The sequence below is a fragment of the Pleurodeles waltl genome, chromosome 2_1 (genome assembly GCF_031143425.1).
Source record: "Pleurodeles waltl isolate 20211129_DDA chromosome 2_1, aPleWal1.hap1.20221129, whole genome shotgun sequence".
NCBI classification, from domain to species: domain Eukaryota; kingdom Metazoa; phylum Chordata; class Amphibia; order Caudata; family Salamandridae; genus Pleurodeles; species Pleurodeles waltl.
Genome location: NC_090438.1, coordinates 317130751 through 317154754, shown reverse-complemented (window position 1 = coordinate 317154754; position 24004 = coordinate 317130751). Strand labels below are relative to the sequence as shown.

At 43.3% G+C, this 24004-nt stretch overlaps 1 protein-coding gene across 1 annotated transcript in view; it reads right to left on the bottom strand.

Moving 5' to 3' along the window:
• LOC138264485 (sodium- and chloride-dependent neutral and basic amino acid transporter B(0+)-like) overlaps positions 1–24004 on the bottom strand; it is a 385904-nt gene that overhangs the window by 103408 nt on the left and 258492 nt on the right. The window contains exons 7-9 of the mRNA XM_069212546.1: positions 18341–18481; positions 18005–18233; positions 5223–5348 (exon numbers count right to left, since the gene is read on the bottom strand). Coding sequence (XP_069068647.1) covers positions 5223–5348; positions 18005–18233; positions 18341–18481 — 496 coding nt within the window. The remainder of the gene's footprint in view (positions 1–5222; positions 5349–18004; positions 18234–18340; positions 18482–24004) is intronic.

Sequence of the window (24004 nt, the reverse complement as noted above, 5' to 3'; positions counted from 1 at the left end):
GTGCGGCCTGAGAAATCGACGCACACCCCTTTGTTTCCACGCTTCTCCTCCTCTGCGGCCCTTTGTGGAGATTTTTCATGCAAACCAGGTACTTTGTGCTTGAAAGAGACTTTGTTTGCCTTTAAAAGACCTAAGACACTTTATATCACTTTTCAGTGATATCTCTACATTTACTTATTGCATCTTTGATTGTGTTGACCTGCAGTTATCCAGATGAATATTATATATTTTTCTAAACACAGTGTGGTGTATTTCTGTGGTGCTATATGGTGTTATTGTATGATTTATTGCACAAATACTTTACAAATTGCCTTCTAAGTTAAGCCTGACTGCTCAGTGCCACGCTACCAGAAGGTGGGCACAGGATAATTTGGATTGTGTGTGACTTACCCTGAATAGAGTGAGGGTCCTTGCTTGGACAGGGGGTAACCTGACTGCCAACCAAAGAACCCATTTCTAACAAAGATGCTCTAATCCTTCTTCTGAACACTCTTTGCATCTGAGGCCAAGAAGCAGAGATTAGTTACATCAGACTGAAGGCACTGAGTTTTATTAGGATTCTTACAAGGCCTTATTATCTACCCTCACTGGATTTCTTATTGTGGTGATATTCAAGATCTTTACAGATAAAACATATTACAGACCACATTCAGCAAGAGTTGTCTTGGCTTCAAAGGTATAGATATATATATATAATATATATATATAATATATATAATATATATATAATATATTATATATATATATATATATATATATATATATATATATATATATATATATATATATATATATAGACTAAAAGCCATGTTGAAAGCTGTTGAAGTGTGCAGCCGCTCAACCCTTTCAGGAATTCTATTTTAAACCTATTGAAATGTTTGTGTTTTAAGTTTTCTTAATGGACCCCTCCCTGTCTGGCTACACACTCACATTCTCTGGTGGCTTTTGGCACATCCACAGCCAGGATATCACCATACTGGAGGTCAAGACATGCAAAAAATAAAACAAAAGCCAAAGGGCCTTCTCCATCTAGGAACCCTGTATCCCCTCCCTTTCCTCACTCCAGTTTAGGAAGAAGCAAAAGACACACCGCTTTAAAAGACACAACACCATAAAGCAGTGACAGTCCACTTTTTCTCTTAGAAATCAGTGACGTTCCAATCTCATAATAACTGTGTATTTGTCCTGGATCCTGTACTGTGCCCCTCACTTGGCTATGTTTGCTGTTTATAAATACCTCATCTATACTGTTAGACCTGACAGCCTTAGGGTGGTCTTCCCTCAAATTTTTGCCTGCCTCCCTCCATTTTTCTGATCTCATCTTTGCTGGTTTTAGGACTATTTGCACTTTACCACTGCTAACCAGTGCTAAAGTGCTTGTGCTCTTACCTATAAGTCTCTAGTAAAGTGCACGCTATGTGCCCAGGGCTATAAAATAAATGCTACAAGTGGGCCTGCAGCACTGACTGTGCCACCTACATACTCAGCCCCTTAACCATGTCCCAGGCATGCCACTGCAAAGCCTGTCTGTCAGTTCGACTTGACATTCACAACTACTTGCCAAGCCTTAAACTCTCTTTTTTTTTTTTACAAATTAATCATCCCTAAGGTAGGCCATAGGTAGCCAATAGGACAGGGTGCTATGTAAGTAAAAGGCAGGTAATGAACTTGTAGGTTTTACATGTCCTGGTAGTGAAAAACCTCCAAAGTCGTATTTTACTTTTGTGAAGCCTGCTCCTCTCGTAGGCCAGCATTGGAAATTCCCTTATATACTTTTATGTCGAGCTTTCTGCTGCTCTGAAATGAGTGACATTGCTATGTTTGATATGGCTAGAATGGTAGTGGGAAATCCTGCTTAGTGGAGAAGTTGGATTTAACATTACTATCTTAGAAATGCCACTTTTAGAAAGTAGGCATGTCTCTGAACTTACTTCTCTCTGTGCCTTACAGCTTGTCTCCAATCCATGTCTGGTCTCTGCTGGTTGACTGCTCCCCTTGTGCATTCCACCAAGATAGCCATATTTACAGGACACTCAGCTGCAACTGCATTCAGCTGCATACTGATGGTTCTTCCTGAGCAGGAATAGCAAAGGGGCTCTCACTTACACTTCAGAGGCTAGTGACCTTACCTCAAATCACAAAGGACTGATAACCCCCCTCCCAAAGATTTCCTAGCAGACAGGACTGGGTTGATAGGGGAACTGGTGCACTTTAAAACCACTCTTTGAAGTTTTCCTCCACTTGAAAGGTACATTTGGGTATATATGCTGGGTCTGTGACCCCCTAAAATCAGACTCTTGAGGGCCTACAACTGGACCCTGTCAGTAGGACTGCTGTGCTGCCCAACGGACTCATCTGGGCTGCTTTTCTGGAAGAACTGTTCTCTTGCTTTTTGCCCTGCTGCCTGCTGGCCCCTGACTCTGCTAGAATGACTCCGCCTTCCTCCACAAGTGCTCTCCAAGGGCTTGGACTGAGCTTGCCCCCTGTTCTGAAGTCTCAGGACCATTAAGGAAATCATCTGGAAAAGAAACTTCAGAGCCACGAAAGAAATGACGCAACAGCTGTAAAATTCAACACCAGGTCTGCAGAATCGATGCAGCACCTGTCTCGCGGCTGAAAAATCACAGCATCACCTGCTGGATTGACACAGCACCTGTTGCCTCTTCACAACTTGTTTTGGATTTTCCACACTTTATCCCTGGGCATCAAAATATCCCTGCATCGCAGTGAAGAACCAAGACTGCACACCCAATAATTGATGCATCACCTTGCCACGTGGAAAGAAACAATGCATCACCTTTGCCGTGCTGGAAAAAACAATCATGATGCTGCTCTGAACAGCTCCATGATTGGCGCAGGGCAGGCTGGGAGCCTAAAGTGCGGTGGAGAGAGGTGATGCGTCTGCGGCGAGATTCAGGTACGTTTATTTTTTAAATTTTTGTTTTATTTTCCCTGCCCCAGCCCCGCCTCCACCACTTTTCATAGTTGCCAGCCACGACTGACCAATAGAGTGCCTAGTGAAAGTAAAGGAATCAAGAGGCAATACTGTTGAAAGGAGCAAAGGAGTTAGACCAACTCCTCAACTATCATTCAGTGGAATAAATGATGCACAAAGAACTGTGCTTTGTATAGTTGTTGAACAATATACTATCAATCGGCATTTTCTTGCCATAACTGAAAGAGAGCAGCAATGCTTTATTTAAATACAAATTTGAAAAACACACCTGTAATCATCTGCAAATGTGTTATATGTATAGCATAGTTAGGCGTGAATGTATGAGTGCTCCTGCATTTTATTTGACTAATAGTTGAGTTTCACGTTAAGAATAGAATACTGCAGAAGGTCGGCATTGTGTGTAACACTGTACCTCCAATACTTTTTCAAAAAATAATAAGAGACTGAAGCAAATCAAATATGGTTCTTTCTTTAACTTTACAAAACGCCTAAGTGAAGCACTTTCATGAGGTCCTGTGGTAGTCACTAATTACTATGGATTATCCTAATGGCACTGTCTTTTAACACTTGTTTTGAATGGAAATCAATCCTATTGTACACTCAGATTGGTTTGTCACTTTAATTCCTTTGGAAACTTCACTTTTTCTAGGTAGTGAGTGCAGGCAGTCAGTTTACTGTAGGAGGTGGCAGAAATTAAAAACCCAGATACAGCATTTTAGTAAATAACACTCAATAAATTCAGTGTAGTCAGTGATTTAACTTGAAAAAAGGAATTTACGTAGGTAAATAGTTAAAATTGGGATGTACAAATTTAACCAGAATGTGTCAGCAACGTGTAGAGCTGAGATGAACCTAAACATTTTGATTTGTCTCAATTTAAACTCACTGGGGTGAACTTGGGATGACTCTGGGATCTTCGAGTATCATTGAGAGTCTGTTGCTGTGTGAATGAATACTTTGCCTTGTGTAAGGGATCTTGTTGAAGAACATTTGGTCCAAGGCTGAACATTTAGCTGATGAACTGCCGGCACCAAAGATAAAAAAAACTATAAAAAATTCCAAGGTCTTCAAACTCACTGGTACAACAATAAATCTAATGTAATTCACTGTCCGATATTACTGAATTTCAGTTTTGAGATTATTGGTGACAGGTGCTCTGATGGTCAACGTCTGGATAAGACATATTGGAATCTAGAAATTAGTTTAGGACCCAGCTAGTTTCTTTTTTGTTCATAGGAGCAGATGAAGTTGAAGGACAGTATCTTTCTATGGAGTCCACAAGTTACATGAACCGTAGAAACCTATATCCTGAATTCTATCCTTTGTGGTTGAACATTTACAGAGCGGGTGCACCCATTGGAACTGACGTACCCATTGACGCCAATTGATTCACCAGTCACAACGAAAATAAAATCCAAACAAACAATATACATCTCTAATGAAAATATTTTGGGCTGAAGAGGGAGGAAAACCACCAGATAAAGGGGGACCGCTTCTGGTGTTTCTGCTTCTAATAGAATTCTGTTGTGCTATTATTCGAATGCGTTTAACATTTTACATTTATTTTTACTAGGAAAATATCAAACATATGTAGCCATAAAAAAAAGATTTTCAAATGCATTGTACACATTTATTGGAGAAAGGTTTCTGCATCTTACATTATACAGTGTCCAGGAAAAGGTTTGCTAAGCTAGCCTTCTGCAGGGTCCCAAATTCTTTTAGGTTTATGCCGTTGTGGATCGTTTTGATTAATTGAGATAAATGTGATGTCTAAACCACAGAAGGATATTAATTCCTTCCAGCAGGCATTAAAATACAGCCGTTCCTGTTGCAAGCAGGCATGTGCAATACCTAATCTTGCAACAGTATGTATTTAAATGCATGCAATCCCTAATCTTGCAACAGTAATGCACCGTTTTTACAATTTTCCTACATTTTCTTGGGGGGGGGGGGTTACACCTCAAGCCCCATTGTAGTGGTCAGGCGCGTCCGCTGTGCACCCTATGGGGGCTGGAATGACAACATTTGCAGGGCTGCTTTGGTTTCCCAGTCCGGCCCCGTTCTAAAGAGCATGCCTTTCCTGATCACAATCATATATTGATGTTCTCAAAGAGCCAGTTGCATTCATTGACACATATTTACAAAAAAACGAAATGAGCATAATTGTTTAGCTTAAAAACGTTCATGAAACCCTTGTCGCTATTCTTTAGTAATGGCCACGTCTTCGGATTTCATAATTACATACCATCAGAACTGTATCACTTACCTATTGTAGCAAACTGTGAGTCGAGCCCAAGTGTGAAGAGCATAACGAAGAAAAGAATGGCCCAAAGTGGCGAAACTGGCAACTTGGTCAAAGCATCTGGATAAGCAACAAATGCTAATTCAAATCCTAATAAAGAAACAAAATGTATTAAATCACCATTATTTGCATATGTCTGGATATATGCATATTCCTATGTTTCTAACCGAGTACCATAACAATATCTAGTGTCTTCGATTTGCTGTCAAATGTAAACACCGGCTTCAATTCTGAAAAGGTGGTCGCAGAACATACTAGTGGTTAGGTTATTGAACATGTACCACATATTCAGACTAAATATGTTTGTGCTTGCCTACTGCACAACTATTCGCCTTTTTTATGATTACACCGTGCTTACATTTAACTAATAATAATAAGAAGAATTTCTCTGCTGTGCTATGCAGTAATTCAGGGACATGTGTGAACAGCTGGCCTCTTATAATTCCAGCAGAGTCAGACGTACGTTATTTTATTAACGTGGCACATCGTCGTCTATGCCAAGTACTCCAACTTCGGGTGCACCGAGGCATCCAAGTGAGTTCCCCCAGGCACAGCCAACAGCTTATTAAGATGTGAATTGTATGGAAGGCAGCCTGATGGGGAGCGAAATGGCAGCACACTTTAAGCGCTGCTCTCTGCACTTGCATTGATCCCCACACGGTTGAGTTGCTTCATTAATGTTTTACTAATACTTTTCAGTGCAGTGATACTGACACCAGGGCTAAAAGGTGCAAGTCTAACCCGTGATGTGTGGTACTTGGTAGAGCTGGTAGACCAGTGGAAAGTCACAAGTTTGGGAGCACAGGCCAGATACAGGGACCAAGTTAGTGTAGCTGAAAAAGTTACCTTCTTAACATCTGGCTTGAACAATCCAAATTCACAGTGGAGGAGGCTGCAAGGAGCAGGGAGAACGTCATAGGTGGTTGTCGCTGTAGCCTGAAGAGCAAACCTAGTTGTGGACTGTTGCTGTCGTAGGGTGAAGATCTGGTTTGGCATCGTGGACGGTCGTTGCTCGTGTTCCGCTTTGGTGATCACCGGCTGTGGCGTGAAATGCACATCTTGTGTTGTCAGTCATCGCTGGCAGTTGCAGTGGTGCCAAGAGTCGGGTTCACATCAGCTTTGTATTGGCTGTTATCGTGCTGGCAGATTCTCAGTGTGAAGGGGCCCAATTGCAGAATGCATACAGCCCAAAACTGCAGGATTTCTCCTTTTTTTGAAGAGGAGTGCACTCTGATACCCAGTAACTGGGAGGCAGCTCTTGGGGATCAGGGACTCACTTTAGCAGTGGACAGCCGGGATCAGCAGGTCCAGTTACAGGACCACCCAGGTCAAGTTGCAGCAGGTCAGTTGGGCAGTTGCAGGGCGGCCTCTGGAGCTTATTGTGTCCCTATAGCTCAGAACTATCTCAGCCAATTAACCCTTGGACTGACTCAGGTAGGTAGGCCAAAAGAAGCCGGGCAGTCCTCTGGTAGCATCAGAGCTGTCTTCTGGGGAACAAAGCAGGCATCAAGCAGCCAGGCAATCCTCTGGGGGAACAAGGCAGTCTTTCTTCTGTAATGTCCACAGGTCTGGGAGTGTACGGAAGAGGTGATCTGAGAGACCAATATTCATACTTGGTGTCAGCATTTGAAGTGGGGCGGATTCCCTAGACTGCCCTCTCATCTGATTCTGGAATGTTTTTACCTTCCTCTGCTAAGACACCAAGAAGTCTAGGGCAACAAAAGGCTATTGTCATGTTCCTTGGTGGGTTGCTGGAGAAATCCCTTGGAAGTGTAGATTGGGCATGGAACAACTCTGCCCCCAGCCATCCTGACCGGATGGCTGATCTTGACAGCATATAGTCCCCTTTTGTCTCACTGCCTGGGAGGAATACACAAAGTCCAACAGCAGAGCCATTCACAGTCCTATGACACAGGGCCCCGGCAACAGGCACCAAATGGTTAGGACATGAAAGCGCTAACTTTCTAAAAGTGGAATTTTCAGAATTGTGACTTAAAATCATTTGAGTCCAAACTGGACATCCATATCTTCTCCCAGTCGAAGGTTAGCTCTTACTAAATGTAATAAGGTAACTCAGTGTTCTCCAATGGGAGACCGGCCTTATAGTAGTGAAAAAACAATTTAGAAGATTTCCATTATCATGACATTTAAAGCTTAAAAACACATTTACTACTTTTTAAATACAATACACGTATGCCATGGGCTTTTAGAGCCTACCTTAGGTGTGACATATGTATTAAAAAAGAAGGCTTAGGCCTGGCAAACATTTTATTTTGCCCGGTCGAATTGACAATTTAACACTGCAGTGAGAACTGCAGTGGATGGCCTGAGGTATGTTTGAAACGGTTACTTTAGAGGGTGTCACAGTAGGTGCTGCAGGCTCACTAGAAGCGTTTAGTTTACAGGCCCTGTGGACATCTAGTACCATATACTAGGGACTTTTAAGTATATTAAATATGCCAATCAAGTATATGGCAATTATACCATGTTTTAGGGAGAAACAGCCAGCACTTTAGCACTGGTTAGTTGTGGTAAAGTTCAGAGTCCTAATGCCAACAGAAACCAATTTGGAAAACAGGAGAGGTGAAGGCAAAATGTTTGGGAAAAGACCACAGCAAGGATATCAGACCTAACCTGTCGAACAGCTGATAGTGGGGAGAACTACCCACTCTCATAACATTTCTCACAACTAAGGCAGAAGAACCTAGAAAGACAGTCAGATTGACCACCTCAGCCATTTGGATTCTAACCCTTCATTTGCATTAGCCATGTGAGGGGTCTGTGGTCTGTCTGAACCCAAACGTGAGTCCCAAATAGCTAAGGTCATGCATTCTTCAGTGTCCATACCACTGCAAAAGCTTCCCTCTCAATTACACTCCACCTCTGTTCATTGGACAGTAGCCTCCTGCTAATGAAGGCTACAGGTTGGTCTAGGCCCTCTTCATTTAGCTGTTGGAGCGCATCCCCTATGTCATGCTCCAAAGGGATCTGTCTGGACAATAAACTTCTTGGAGAAGTCAGCGGCCTGGCCTGAGGAATGGTGGTGTGTGCATTGCCTTCTTTAGAGTATAAAATGCTTTCTGGTAGGCCTCTGTCCAGATCACCTTCTTGGGCTGCTTTCTAATTGTCAGCTCGGTTAGGGGTGCAACAATAGTGCCATATCCTTTGGCAGATCTCCTGTAGAATCCAGTGAGACCTAGGAAAACCCTTGCCTCAGTCTGAGTCTTGTGGGGTTCCCAAGCCATGATATTCTGAATCTTGGCTTGGAGGGGCTTTCTCTTGCCACTGCCCATTTGGTGTCCCTGATTGACCACTGATCCCTGCTCTAGCTGGCACTTGCTGTCAATAGTCGGGCCTGCCTGCTGAAGAGCTAGAAGCAGCTCTTGGAGGTGGAATAGGTTGTTCTCCCAGCTACAGCTAAAGAGAACAGTGTCAGCCATGTAGGCTACATCAATATCCTCAATCGCATCCAGGACTCTGTTAATAAACCTCCAGAAGGTGGCAGGGGCACTCTTTAATCCAAAGAACATCTCACCCTTACTGAAGTTGCCCTCTGGGGTGGACAATGGAGGCCTTTCATTAGCCCTCTTGGTTAGGATGATCTGCCAGTACCCATGGGTCAAATCAAAAGTACTTGGGAACTTGCAGCTCCCAACCTATCTATGAACTCATCAGCTCAGGGGATTGCTGGTGCATCCGTTTTGGTGATTGAGTTCAGCCCTCTGTAGTCCACATAGAACTGTTGTTTTTGGGGGGAGAGGGAGCCAGGTGTGGGGGCCTCGGGTATCAGTACAATTGTACTGGACCAGGGACAACAGGAGGGCTCAATCAAATCCTAAATCCAACATTCCAAACACCTCAACCTTGATGCTGGCCCTCACTTTGTTAGACACCCTACATATTTTATTCTCAACAGGCATGTTGTCCCCTGTGTTGATGTCATGGGTACAGCAATCAGTGAGTACTTGGGTCAGTGATAAAACAGAGGCGATCTGCCTCAACAAATGGGTGCCCTTTATTGATTTGGGGCCAGTAAAGTAGAGGACAACTCCCTCCACTGACCCATCTTGCTCCTTGGAACACAGAAGTTCGGGGAGAGGCTTGCTCTCCTCCTCACCATCATCTGTCACCAAGAGCATTGTGACTTCAGACTATTCAATGTGGGGCTTGAGGCATTTCAGATGGAGGACCCTGAAGGGGTTCCTAGATATCTACAGGTCCACTGGGGAGGGGACCTCCCTTTCATACTCCTTCGCCTCATAGGGCCTTGTTCACTGGTCCTTTAAGGTTTTGGGCTCCACAGGCTCAATCACCCACACCTTTGGCCCAGGCTGAAACTCCACCAGAGTGGACTTCTAGTCATAGTAGGGTTTCTAGGCATCCTGGGTAAAATGCAGGTTGTCAGTGGTCTCTTTTCAGACGTGCTTCATATGAGACCGGAAGCCCAACACATAGCTCAATTCATCTTGGGAGGATTTCTTGGGAGCTTGTTCCCATCCGACCCTTAAAAGACTGAGAGGTCAAGACACAGGGCGGCCAAACAGGAGTCCAAAGGGACTGAATCCCACTCCCTTCTGAGGCTCCTCAGGTTAAACAAAGAGAATGCATGGTAAATGGATGCCCCACTTATAACTTACAGGTTCTGGCAGGCCGATAATCATGCCTTTCAGGGTTTTGTTGAACCTTTCAAAAAGTGCATTGGTCTGGGGATGGTATGGTGTGAAAAACTCGAAGGTTAACCCACACTCCTTCCACATAGACTTCATGTAGGCAGACATGAAGTTAGCGTGCTTGTCACACATAACCTCCTTGAGGAAAGCCACATGAATAAATATTTTCACCAGTTCCCTGGCCATTGCAGGTGCAGTAACCAACCTCAGGGATATGGCCCTGGGGTACTGTGGCATGCCCAACTAAGGCCAGTATGAAACTGTTGCCTAAGGTAGTTTTGCAGTGCAGAGGCCCGAAAATGTCTATGCCCACCTTATCAAAGGGGATTCCCACTATGGCAAATGGAAGCAAGGGGGCCTTATGTTTCACCCCTGACTTTCCACTCCTCTGACAGGTTATGCAGGATTTGCAGAATGCATATGATTGCATACTCATCCGGGGCCCATAAAAGTGGATGAACAGATGCTCAAAGGTTTTGGCCTGCCCCAGATTTTCTGCTGAGGAAAGCATGAGACTACTCCAATAATAAGGCCAGGTAGCACTGGGGGACCACCAACACCTGGGTTGACCCAGGCTGAGGAAGCTTAGGCTCACTGTACAGAATATCATTCTCCCCGGAGACAAGGTAGTCACCAGAGGTGTCGCCAGTTGCCTGGGCCTGGCCTGCCACCACAGGCCTTTTATGCTTGGGTTGGCCCCTCTTCATTTTGCCTCCTGGCTAACTCAGGTTGTTCCCTAGGGCAAACATGTTTTTCCCTGTAGGGTCCGGGACTTCACCCTGAATATCAGCCTCTTCATGGATGGGGGCATTTCTGGAGGGGGTTGCCCATGCTCCTTTTCCTTCAACTTCTTGGCAGGTACTTGGGCAATTGTTCCAGGCTCCAGGATCTTCTGACTCCCCTGTCAGTCTGACATGGACCATGTGGTCAGGCACAAACACTCAGACGAGGTGAGACCTGAGCTGCACCTCTTTCCAGGTGGTGTGCTCCAAATCATTCTGTAACAGACAGTCAACATGAATGGCTGGACTCACAGATACCTTTAAGGAATCTGAGACCCCACCCCATTCAAAGGAAACTAGAGCCACTAGGTAGTGGCATAACTGGTTGTCTGCTGTCACAACATGGTGGACTACATCAGGCACTACATGCTCTAAGGACACCAGATGACACCTAACAGTAGCCATACTGGCTCTTGTGTCTCTCAGAGCCTCTGATATTAGTGGTGACCCACGGCCTATATGTTTTGGTATTGTCAGGCACATGAGCCTTTGGCACCATCTGCTTGTCAGCCAAAGACACTAGGGTCCCCTTTGTAGTACCTCCAACACTAACTGGCGCCACCTCCTCCCCGAGCATTACACTGGCCATTCCTGCAGCTGGCCCACCAGTGGAGGGCTGCTTTCTGTGCTGGAAGATGGGATCCTCTTTAAATTACACATAGTGGTAACATTCAGGGAACTTGTGCTAAAAGTAGCAGGGGAGCTTCTTCCAGTTGAAACCTCCTATCATTGATGGACTGGGATTTGTTTCCCTAAAAACGTTTAGGGCCTTTTGGGAACTCCACTCCTATTCCTAGGGTTGGTACCCTGTCCACCCATCTGGTTATCCCCTCAGGTACCTTCTTTTGGACCCTGGCACTGAGTCAGACATCTGCTTCCTTGGCAAGCTCTCTGGGTATAGTGAGCTTGGAATAAACTAGGTGTTGGAATACTCTGGAAAACAATTACTGAAAATGTGCTCTTTCAAAAAACGATTGTACAACTCATCACAATTACTCACTTTCTTGCCTCTAACGCAGCCATCCAGTGCCTTGCTAAATTATACTACAAAATCCACCCAAGAGTGGCTATGGAGCTTCTGACTGTCCCTAAACCTTAAACTCTACTTTCCTGGGGTAATACCATCTTCCCTAACCCGGGCTTCTTTCATCCCAGTATTCTTCATCTAGTTCCCATTTCCCAGGCTCTTTAGGGTATCCCTCTTTGAATTAGGTTATATTTCCACATACTAGCCCTGCTTTATCTCCAAAGGAACTCTGTGCATCTCTAATGTCACCTGATAGTCCTCAAATCATTTATCATTGCTATCTTCAGCAGACAGTTTCAGTTTGGATAGCTGCAGTTTCAGTTCTTTATCTCCCTTCCTGTCCGGCAACTCTTTAGGGATCATGCTGCAGGAGGACACTGCTCCCTGCTCTTGATCTGGCAGGATACCTACCTACTGTGAACTTTCTTCTGGCTCTGAGGCCATAGATTCTCTCCTTCCTTCTCCATTTCATTCTCCTCTTCAACATCGTCATTGTCCTCCTGCTCTTATGATGTAGGCCGCAGGCCTCTTCCCAGGCTGTGAGTGCTACAGGTGCTCCAGATTCTTGGTGCCTCTTGATTGCTTCATCCCCCCCTCTTACCACAACTTTTTCTGCTCTGCCATAGGGAAGCTTTCAATGTTGCACATGTCTACTTTCATTCTTTTAAAAAGTCACAACTGTAAAGTATAAGGCAGGACTTGAATTCAGAAAAGGCAAAAAATGGCCAATTAAAAATAAAGAAGAATATTAAAATAAAAAATCGATTTTGATGTCAGAATGTACTTGGGAATTTGGTTTTACAAAAATCTCTGAGTAGCTTTGCACAAACACTGAATCCCACCACTGAACACCAGTGTAAGAAATTGGGTCATTAGTTAAGAGGAGTGAGTGCCCCGCTCAAGTGATAATCACAATCCTTATCAGGGTCGACCACAATAGTCACTAAATAAACCTGTGCTTTACCCTCTGCTAGCTTGGCACAAAAGCAGTCAGGCTGAAATTAGAGGCAAAGTATGAACGTATTTTTGCAGCACTTAAACAGTAATAAAGTGAAAGCACAACATAAGGACCATCCCAAACCAGTTTAGAAAAATATGGAATATTTTAATCAATAAAACGACAACAGCAAAACAACAAAATTCCAAGAAGTAGAACCAGAGACATGTATTTTTAAGGTGTGACATAAAAATAGTGCCAAAAAAGAATCACAAAGCGTCAACCGCAGTTATCTGGTTGCCGTCCACCGGGGAAATTCACAGGTTAAGACCAACCGCAATTCAGCATTGGTCAGCTACAGGGACTAGGTTTGTTCTTGTGGAAAGTTTTACCTTTGCACCTAGAAACTTTTCAAGAGAAAAAGTGGTTGTCAATGGATCTTCTACAGAGCAAGTTCAATCCGAACAAGGGCTTGATAACAGCAGATTTATCAAGAGCAGGGTCCTGTCGCAATCGTCAATGAAGAGGCGAAAGCTCCAAGTGGGCATTGTCCAAAGTGTGTGCCTAAGAATATCTCAATGTCAACAGGTTGCTGCTTGGTGTCAGTCCAGATGAAGCCCACTACGTTAAGACTCAGAAACCTTTTGTGGAGTCAGCTCTCCTTCAGCAGGACATACCAGTTAGCTGACTTCAAATGGCAATTTGAATGGCTGCAGCTTCTACCATGGTTCCAGTCGAAATCGGTTCTCCAGGCTGAAAGTTGGCAAAAAGTTTTTAAGTCCCAGCTTTTGCATTGTGGAAAGGAGGAGTACCCTCTACACTAGCCATGGATCCAGGAAATGGGGAGCACCACTTTAGGGTTAGGACTCATTCCAACAGAGGCTAGCAGCTGAGTCCAGGGTTTGTACAATTGTTATTGGTCATTGTTAGAAATGGGGTTTTTGGTTGGCAGTCAGGTTACCCTCTGTCCAAGCAAGAACCCTCACTCTTGTCAGTGTAAGTCACACACAATCCAAATTATCCTGTGCTCACCCTCTGGTAGCTTGGCATGAGCAGTCAGGCTTAACTTAGAAGGCAATGTGTAAAGTATTTGTGCAATAAATTATACAATAACACAATATATCACCACAAAAATACACCACACAGTGTTTAGAAAAATATTGAATATTTATCTGGATATTTGTAGATCAACACAATAAAAGATGCAATAAGAATTTGTGGAAATATCACTGAAAGGTTATATAAAGTGTCTTAAGTCTTTAAAAAGCAAACAAATTCTCTTTCAAGCACAAAGTACCTGGTTTGGAGTGGAAAATCTCCGCAGAGGGCCGCAGAGGGGGAGATGCGTGGAAAAATGGTGTGTGCGTCGGTTTCGCCCCTTCACACATGGACTTGCGTCATTATTTTTCACGCAGGGAGCCGGGCGTCGTTCTGCGGGAAGAAAAATGGTGTGTGTGTCGGTTTCACCCCTTCACACACGGACTTGCGTAGTTATTTTTCACTCTGGGAAGACGTGCGTCATTTTCCAGCACGCGGGCCGACTTCTTCTATGGTTCGCGGGATTACCAGATGTCCCAGGGTCTGTGCGTGGATTCCTAGACTTGTTAACCGGCTGCGCGTCATTCCGGGGAGCTGTGCGTGTAATTTTCTTCCTCACGGCAGGCGTCACGTTGATTTACTCTCTGAAGTCGGGCGGCGTTGTCCAGGCAAGGCTGTGCGTCGAAGTTCCTTTCTCACCGTAGGCGTGGCGTCGAACGCCGTCTTTCCGGATCAGCGTGCAGTGAATTTCTCACCACGGAACAAGCTGTGCGTCGAATGTTTCGGCGCACATGGAGTCAAGTTGAAAGAAAGAAGTCTTTTTGGTCCTGAGACTTCAGGGAACAGGAGGCAAGCTCTATCCAAGACCTTGGAGAGCACCTTTACAGCCAAAAAAGAGTTTAGCAAGGCAGCAGGCCAACAGCAAGGCAGCAGTCCTTTGTAGAAAGCAGACAGGTGAGTCCTTTGAGCAGCCAGGCAGTTCTTCTTGGCAGGATGTAGGTTCTGGTTCAGGTTTCTTCTCCAGCAAGTGTCTGAGGTGGTAGGGCAGAGGCCCTATTTTATACCCAAATGTGCGTTTGAAGTGGGGGAGACTTCAAAGAATGGCTAAGAAGTGTACCAGGTCCCCTTTGAGTTCAAACCTGTCTGCCAGGGTCCCAGTAGGGGGTGTGGCACTCCTTTGTGTGAGAGCAGCCCCTCCACCCTCCCAGCCCAGGAAGACCCATTCAAAATGCAGATGTATGCAAGTGAGGCTGAGTACCCTGTGTCTGGGGTGTGTCTGAGTGAATGCACAAGGAACTGTCAACTAAACCCAGCCAGACATGGATTGTAAGGCACATAAAGATTTAAGTGCAAAGAAATGCTCACTTTCTAAAAGTGGCATTTCTAGAATAGTAATATTAAATCCAACTTCACCAGTCAGCAGGATTTTGTATTACCATTCTGGCCATACTAAATATGACCTTCCTACTCCTTTCAGATCAGCAGCTACCACTTCAATACTGTATGAGGGCAGCCCCAATGTTAGCCTATGAAGGGAGCAGGCCTCACAGTAGAGAAAACACAAATTTAGGAGTTTTACACTACCAGGACATGTAAACTACACAGGTACATGTCCTGCCTTTTACCCACACAACACCCTGCTCTAGGGGTTACCTAGGGTACACATTTGAGGTGACTTATATGTAGAAAAAGGGGAGTTTTAGGCTTGGCAAGTACTTTTAAATGCCAAGTCGACATGACAGTGAAACTGCACACACAGGCCTTGCAATGGCAGGCCTGAGACAAGGTAAGGGGCTACTTAAGTGGGGGCACAACCAGTGCTGCAGGCCCACTAGTAGCATTTAATCTACAGGCCCTAGGCACATACAGTGCACATTACTACGGATTTATAAGTAAATTAAATAGTCCAATCAGGTATGATCCAAAGTTACCATGTTTAAAGGGCGAGAGCATATGCACTTTAGCACTGGTTAGCAGTGGTAAAGTGCGCAGAGTCTAAAAGCCAGCAAAGACAGAGTCCAAAAAGTGAAGGGAGGCAGGCAAAAAGTTAGGTGTGACCACCCCAAGGCATGTCAGGTCTAACAGTCATCTGAGCAGTTGCAGGGAAAATGCCTCTGTAAGGTTAGCTACTCCAAAACTGAATTTAGCACTTTCTTAGTTATAACAGTGTTAACCCATGTTAACCCGTGTCAGCCTGTGTGAGAGCAAGCCTTGACACAGTAAAAAATGATTTTGGAGGTTTTTCACTGCTAGGACATGCAAAACATTAATTATACATGTCCTACTTTTGACATACCACACACCCTGCCAATTTAGCATTTTGAGCCCACCTTTGGAGTGACTTATAAGAACAAAAAGGCGTGTTAAGACCTGCCAAAAACACACTGCAGCGGCAGGCCTGGAGACACGTTTTTACCAGTCTACTTTAGTGTGTGGCACAATGAGTGTTGCAGCCCACTAGAAGAAATTAATTTACCAGCCTTCGGTACAGGTAGTATCATATACTAGGGACCTACAAGTAAATTAACAGTGCCAACTAGGTGTATAGAATTTTAAAACTGTTTGAAAGGAAGAGCACAAGCTCTTCACCTCTGGTTAGCAGGTGTAAAGCGCACTTAGGGCCAGATGTAGCAAAGGGTTTGCACCTCGCAAACGGCGAAAAACGCCGTTTGCAAGGCCAAAAGCCTCTCTGCTATGTAGAAATGCATTTTGCGAGTCGGATCCGACTTGCAAAATGCATTTCCGACTCGCAAATAGGAAGGAGTGTCCCCTTCCTATTTGCGACTCGCAATGCTATTCAATTTCATTTGCGACCGCAAAAGCTTGAAGTGGATGGTAACCCAGACGCAAACGGGTAAATGTTTAATTTTTTTTTTCCAAGTGCAGCTCGTTTTCCTTTAAAGAAAACGGGCTGCAGATGGAAGAAAAAAAACAGCTTTATTAAAAAGCAGTCACGGACATGGTGGTCTGCTGACTCCACCATCCCCGTGAGTGCCCATACTCGCAATGGGGTCACAAACTGCGACCCACCTCATTAATATTAATGAGGTGGGTCTTTGCGACCCCATTGCGAATTGCAGAAGGTGTCTGAGACACTTTTCTGCATAGCAAATTGCGACTTGCAATTTGCGAGTCGCACGGACTCGCACATTGCAAGTCGTAATTTGCTTTGTTGCTTCATCTGGCCCTTAGTCCTAGAGCCAAAACAAAACAGGTGCAGCAACAGAATGCAAAAATCTGGCGTGACCCTGAAGAAATAATACATTTCCAACAAATCCTAAGAAATTTCACATGCACCCCACTTGAGGTCTTTAAGCAAAGTGATGAGTTTTCTATCCTAGATACATGTTAAGTATTATCAAACTATCCTTGAATTCCAAGCATAAAAAATCTAAAATAGTAAATCCTTGTGTGAGCTGTGTATGACTCTACCTTGCCTGACTGTTCCACTTCTGCCCTGGTAGGGTCAGCAAAATGCCAAGAGACCGTTGATCATCTACAGAAAACTCTTCCCCTCAGCCAACACGTGGCTTGGGCCTCCTGCCGGGCACAATTCAACAGTCTCCTGGCCTTTGTTTTTTAATGTAATGCTCTAAAGATTTTGTGCAGTCACAGATGTCCCACTTGGCAGGCCCTAAAGTACTCTCCTCACTTCCAAGATAGGCACTGTGTGACCAGTTCTTTGAGGTGGCAAAACGGGAACAGACTACACAAAAACTGTAAAGTGAGTATCATTCCAGGCACACGTGTATGCCATTATAATGCACTTCTACTGAGGCAAGCAAAATATATGTCAGACCTATTGCATAATTTTTGTAATGGTAATTGGTAACAGGAATCTAACTTCTGCACTTTTTTCACCTCAGCTTACCCATAGACTGCAAATTTGGTTTGATAGCATTTTTTGTTAGCAAAATGACAAATTACGTGCATCGTTATGTTTTATAAAGACAGAGATATGTCCTACAGCAGAGGCCAGCATTAAAATATAGGACCCAAAATCATGTATTATTTCTTAGAAGCAAGTAGGACAAATACACTCTTCGGTAAGGCTTCCCATAGCTGTGCAGAGCGTCCGAAAACAGACAGTTGCCTTACCATTGTTAAAATCCTGACAATATGAAAACAGAACTAAATGTTTACCTTATATGTATCACATGCAGATGGGCCTGTTGTGATATTATACTTGGTCCGATTACAGCAAAAAACAATTATCTTTAACCAAATTATGCAAAGGTACATTTCCAGAATACATTTCATTGACTCTAATCATAGTGGTTGGTATAACTTACCTTCTCTTGCAACAGTGTCGACAGTTTTCCCTGACACACGTGCCATATGTCCCAGGATAGAAAATATCACAAATCCAGCCAGCAAACTAGTCAGGAGGTTAATGAAGCAGATGACTAGGGAATCTAAGTAGCAGTTGTTTTTAAACTTATTGTATGATGAGAGGGCCAAAAGACCTCCACAAGCCGTTGAAAGAGAGTAGATGGTTTGCGTGGCTGCATCTTTCCAACTCTAAATCAAAAATTGGTTCATATGAGTATTTGTACAATTTCAGTTGTAGAGTAGAGTTAATATACTGAAGATAGATACATATCAAGGTTAATTTTTTAAAATCTTACCTCTGCATTATAAAGTTTTGAGATGTCAGACTTAGCTCCAATGAAATAGTTAATTCCATCTACAGCACCGTCTAGGGTAGCACCACGCACTAGGAGTATTATCAAAACAACATATGGGAACAGAGCTGTGAAATACACCACCTGCCAATCGAAACACAGGATAATGAATACACCAGACAAAGCAACATCACAATTTAACTTTGCCTTGCACCCTATAATACTTTTGTAATGAAGATGTGTTGGACAAATTAGCACACAGATCAATCAGTAAACACAATGCTGTGCAGGTGCAAATCAAAACAGACAAATGTGATTCTGACAAGGGGATTGGCTCTGATATTTCATATTGTAATCATAGACATCACATCTTATTTCACTGCACACCATTAATCTGCTACAGAGAGAGCTTCAAATTGGGATCAATGAAAATGGAATATATTACAGGCATTCTTGGATACCCCTTGTCATACATCCCACTCTCCAAATTTTCTCAGTAAATGTAAAAAGGCAAGGTGTGGGAATTAAAGGTGTCCCTGTGGTCTTTCTAGAGGTACTGACCCCCTCCTGTCTCCCTTTGTGCTATCCACTAAGGTGTAGAGCTTTTTTGCTAAGGTCTGAAGATGTTCATGCATACTGAAAACTCCTGGTTTTTAGTTTAAACAACAAGGTTGGGGTCTTGTTGGCCAACATTATCTCTTTCAGCAGTAAAATGGTATATCATTAACAAATAATTAAGGTTTCCAGAACTGATAAAACAGCTTGCTATCTATTTTGATTCAGAGTTTCGGAGTTGCTGCCTCATCCAGCTAAAGAAACTGAAAATGATTTAGCATTTTTTTGTAGTTTTCACGTAACTAAATTGTAGGAAATGATCATCCTTGTTTTTTTTAATACTCTTTGCACTTTGTCCTTGCTAACCATTAGTAAACTACACACGCTCCCCCCTAAACATGGTTGAATTGGTATGCTCCTAATTGGTATATATAACTTACCTATAAGTCCCTAGTATATGTTACACAGTCTACCCCAGGTTTTGCAAGTTAAATATCATGGATGGACTGCAGCACCTCTTTTGTCATCCACTACAGTAGCAGTGCAAACATGGTTTCAGGCCACCTTTGTAGCCAGACTGTAGCAGTGTACAAAGTGCAATCCAACCTGTCACAATAAACCCTTTTGACAGGTTAAAGCATTAATTTTAAGTATTAGTAAGTCACACCTGTGTAGGCTTTACAGGAGGGTGTCTGGTATTTATAGGTAGGACATGTCGAAATTTAACGTTAATCTATCCTTACAGCAATTAGCAACCAGAAGCTATATTCAGAGTAGGAAGGCTGGCTTGCCCATTGAGAAACACCAGGAAGCAATATTAAATATTAATTTTGCAAACTCAAGGTAGGGATTAAACCTTTTTTTATATATATATTAAAGGCCCAACTCAGAGATAAAGTGGAATTCCTAATAAATATTAATAAAAGAGTACTTTAAAAAAAGTGATCTTTTCCCTGTCTAAAGCTTCTAGAGGGTAATTTGCTTTAACGTCTAGCTGTAGCTGTCTGAAAGATCAAGCCTTGAATAAGGTGTAAAAACTCCTCCCAGAGCAGAGAGAAGGGCTGGTTAGGTGTTTGTGTTCCTCCGACAGGATGACTATATGAGCTGTACCCAGGAACTTAATTTACTTCAAAAGAGCCTCCACTGTCACAGGAAGATGTCTGGTGACACCTTCCATTTCATTCTCTCAGTCAGACAGGCATCAATACCAGTGGAAGGAAGCTGCCACCGGAACTGGTTTAGAGTGACCACAGACAATAGGCTGCTTATTTCCCTAGCCATACCTCCGGGTGAGTACACAAGTTCTGCATATGGAAGAATGGTTCTATTATCTGGATGGAATAACATAGTATCTGAGCTCCCTGTCACATAAACAGACAGTATATCCATGTGCCCCAAAAAAGGCCCGCGAAGTAGTTTGAATTTAAGAAAAACAAGTGTGAAACAGTCTTCTTATACTACCTTTTCTGTATAGTTTCCTGCTCCAAGCTCTGTATTGCCTGGTACAGGTAGAGTAACACCATCCATTATCTGTAATAACAGGTAGGGTTTAGGGTATTACCAGGGGTAGGTAACATACCACTTGTTATTGGGCCATATAAGTATGTGCATTAACACAAATGAAAAAAGAGAGAACAAAATGCAGCCCTTAGCCGCATAAAGGGCAACATAACGGGCTCCGAATCTGCTGATGGAACGCCCCTGTGGTTTGTTCAATATTTGAATATGTAGTTTTGTGATGCCCGAGGAAGACAACATCACCACCAACAATTTCACTTCTCCAGAAACAGGATCGGATGCCAGATTGAAAGAGGAGTTGAGGATAGCCCAGGAAACAATCCAGCAAGAGGAAATAACTAGATGCTAGAGATAAAAACTTTTGACTTGTCAAAACTAGAAACAGGATGTCATAAAGTAGAGCTGAAGACAGTGGAAATCCACTAAAAACAGGAGTGAGCAATGAATAGGAAACAACTGTGACACAACTAGAGTTCTCAATGGACTTCCTTTTCAAGTGGAGAAACAGGACATGAACAAAGGCAGAAATGGTTAAGCCTTCTTGCACTTGGACAAAAATACAAGGTTATTAGAATCTATGGGAATGTGTTTGTATGTATTTTATGGAAAATACTTAATTTCCCAACAAGGATAATGATTAGTCATTTTTTTTGGCTAAACTATTATTTTCTTGCATGTGTCATAAGCCATGAGCTGGCAGGCAGGAATCACCTTACAATCCTTTGTGGTCCACTGAAACCTGAGATGCGCAGGATCAAAATGACGGCAGGTGAGGATGCCATTGTGTTCTCGCTGAAGACTAGAGCTTGGGGCCGCCACAAGTAACCAAACCCTGCACCTGCTTTCAAACAAGGCCTTCCCCTGTCCACTCACTGTGAAAGTAAGGATTTTATCCTTATACTATGCCCACTCTTAGGAGATCCGGGTTCATGGAGATTTTGTAAGCAAAATTGTCCTATTAATCCAAGGGGTTATGAACCTAATTAGCTGGTTCTCACAAATGATCACAAGAGTTATAGCCTTTCCAGTCAATCAAACACTGCAGCCTGCCTTTTACGCATCACAAATTTCTTGGACCTCATGCTCCAGGTGACCAATAATAATTATAGGAGGAGGTTTGCTTTAAATATGGTGATCCTTACATGCTAAGGAAGGTTTTAAATGAGACACATGAAAAGATGGATGAATCCACCAAGATGGGAGAAGTTTTAAGTGAACTGAAGCTAGATTGATTATTTTAGATATTTCAAAATGGCCATAATGTCTTTTGACTAGTAAATAGTATGCAGTAGGTTAACATATGATCGCCATCCCTTGTCTCCTACTTTGTACACAGGAGCTAGTTTTCTACATCAGTTAGCCTGCACTCTTTATTTGTCCTTACTCTTTGTAGATTAAGAATTAATGTATCTTGTTTTCTTTTTAAAGTTACTAAAGAATGTTGACCACCAGAGACAGAACTTCAGTTTCAGAAAGTTCAGGAAATGTTTCGGGATGGAAGCAAAGAAAGGTTAAAACCCTATGGAAATATGGATGGAAATTCAGCTGCAGGTAAAAGAGACACCTAGTTATCTTGAGTGGTAGAGATGTACCACAAAGAAATTCTTCAAAAGTTTTATTTAGTATTTTGGTTTGACCATTGGGTTGTGGATGAATACCTAATGTATGAAATAGTGACTTTCAGACTTTTTACATTTATCGGGGGGCTCGGTCAAAAATGATTTTTAAGGGCAGTCAATGGAGCCTAAATATATGAGTAAAATATTTTAGCCATTTCTGATGCTGTGGGCAATTTTGGAAGAGCAGAAAAATGGGCCAGTTTCGTAAATAAATCAAATGTGACCAAGATTTTAGTACAGCTCTCTCAGATAGGTAGGTCTACAAAAAATCAGTGAAAATTATTGCATCATGACATAGCCTTAGTATATAGTTTAGTATGAATAAAAAAGCATTCTTGAAATAAAATTAGTCCTTTGAATTGAACATTTGAATTAAGTTGTCTTGAGTTGTTGTAGACTAAGAAGTCTGCTTTCTAAATGGATTGTTTTGAGAAAAGTTAATTTTATAGTTGAAACAAATGCTCGAGGGTTGAGGATCTTCCCCATATTTTTAATGTTATCTGCTTCTGGATAACATCTGGATAAAAAGCCAGCTACTAGATTTGCAAACCTGGGAAGGTCCATAAAGAGGATATTGAATTGCTGAAGAAAAATGCCCAGCGAGCTTGTTCGCTATTTTGACATTCAGTTTGTTTGAATACTTAAAGATTTCAGTAATCATTTTGAACTACTACTCTGTGTTTGGCTCCCAGTAAGCAATGTCTCCTTTCCTGGAAGACTTCTCTGAAAGCGAGGTGTTCTTTCTTCAGTACTCAGTAGCTCCTTTTGGCTGGGGAGAATTTATTTCAGAAGAAGGCCATGGGATGCTCTTCACTGTCAGGACCTAGTTGAAGTAACACATCTCCCATAGCTGGATCTGAGGTATCAGTTTCGACAATAAATGTTTTGGCGGTGTCATATTGTTGTATATTTTTGGGGCTTTGATAAATTCAGATTTTTAGGGGCAGATTTAAGAACCCCTTGTGCCATATATTGCCACATTAGTGTTACTTGTTTTACGCTAACGTGGCGAAATTATGGTAAAAACGCTGAGTCATATTTACAAAGTGGTGCAGCGCATGCATTGCACCACTTTGTAACCCCTTGCACCACAATTTTGCCTGTGCCAGGTTCTGGTGAGAGCAGCTGCAGAAAGTCAATGGAGCTGGTGCCAGACCACTGCAGGGGACCACATGGAAAAGCACTGCACAGGCAGACTTAAAGTTAAGTCCAGTGGGTCCCCTTGAAGTGTTGAGTTAGCAAGGGGTGTGGGACCTTTTAAAGCACAGCTGGATCTTCGGTGCAGGGCACAGAGCACAGGGCAGCTGGGTGCAGAGCAAATCTGTGAGCCAGGATGTGTGCACAAAGGTGCCCCTGAAATCAGGAGATAGGTCACTTTGGGGGTCACTTGCAGGTCAGCAGAGGCACTCTGGTGGGAAGTCCAGGTGGTTCCTGAAGTCCCTCAACTGGGGCCTCCTCCTTTTTCAGTCCTGAATGGACTGTCCTTCTGGGTGCCTGATGTGAGGTGCCCTGTAACTAGGACTATTGCACGATCTAGCCACTGGAAGGCGCGGTGCCACCAAACTTGGCACACTGGTGGGTTTTATCCTCACAGTTGGATGAGTGAAGATTGGTCTTGCTGTGGCATCTGGTTCCTTGGTCAATAGCCGGTCAGTGAAGTGGCCTTCACTAGGTCTTTGGTTCCTTGGGGTTGTAGAGTGATGCCTTCACTCCGGAGGGAGATCTTTGGTGATTTTCAAAGAGTGGAGGTCCTCTGGGGGTTTGTAGAGTCCATCTGATGTCCAAGCAACCCCTCAGCAGTGAACGTCAAGCCCTGGGTGTAGCAGGCAGGGTTTGGCGCCTTTTTCTTGGTGCAGCAGGACTTCAGTTCTAAAGCCTTCGGTCTTCTTTGTTGCTGGTCTTCTTTTGTCTGTGGAATTCAATTTCTTGATCTAGGGATGTCCACTAAATACTAAATAGTAGGCGTTTTAGGGGG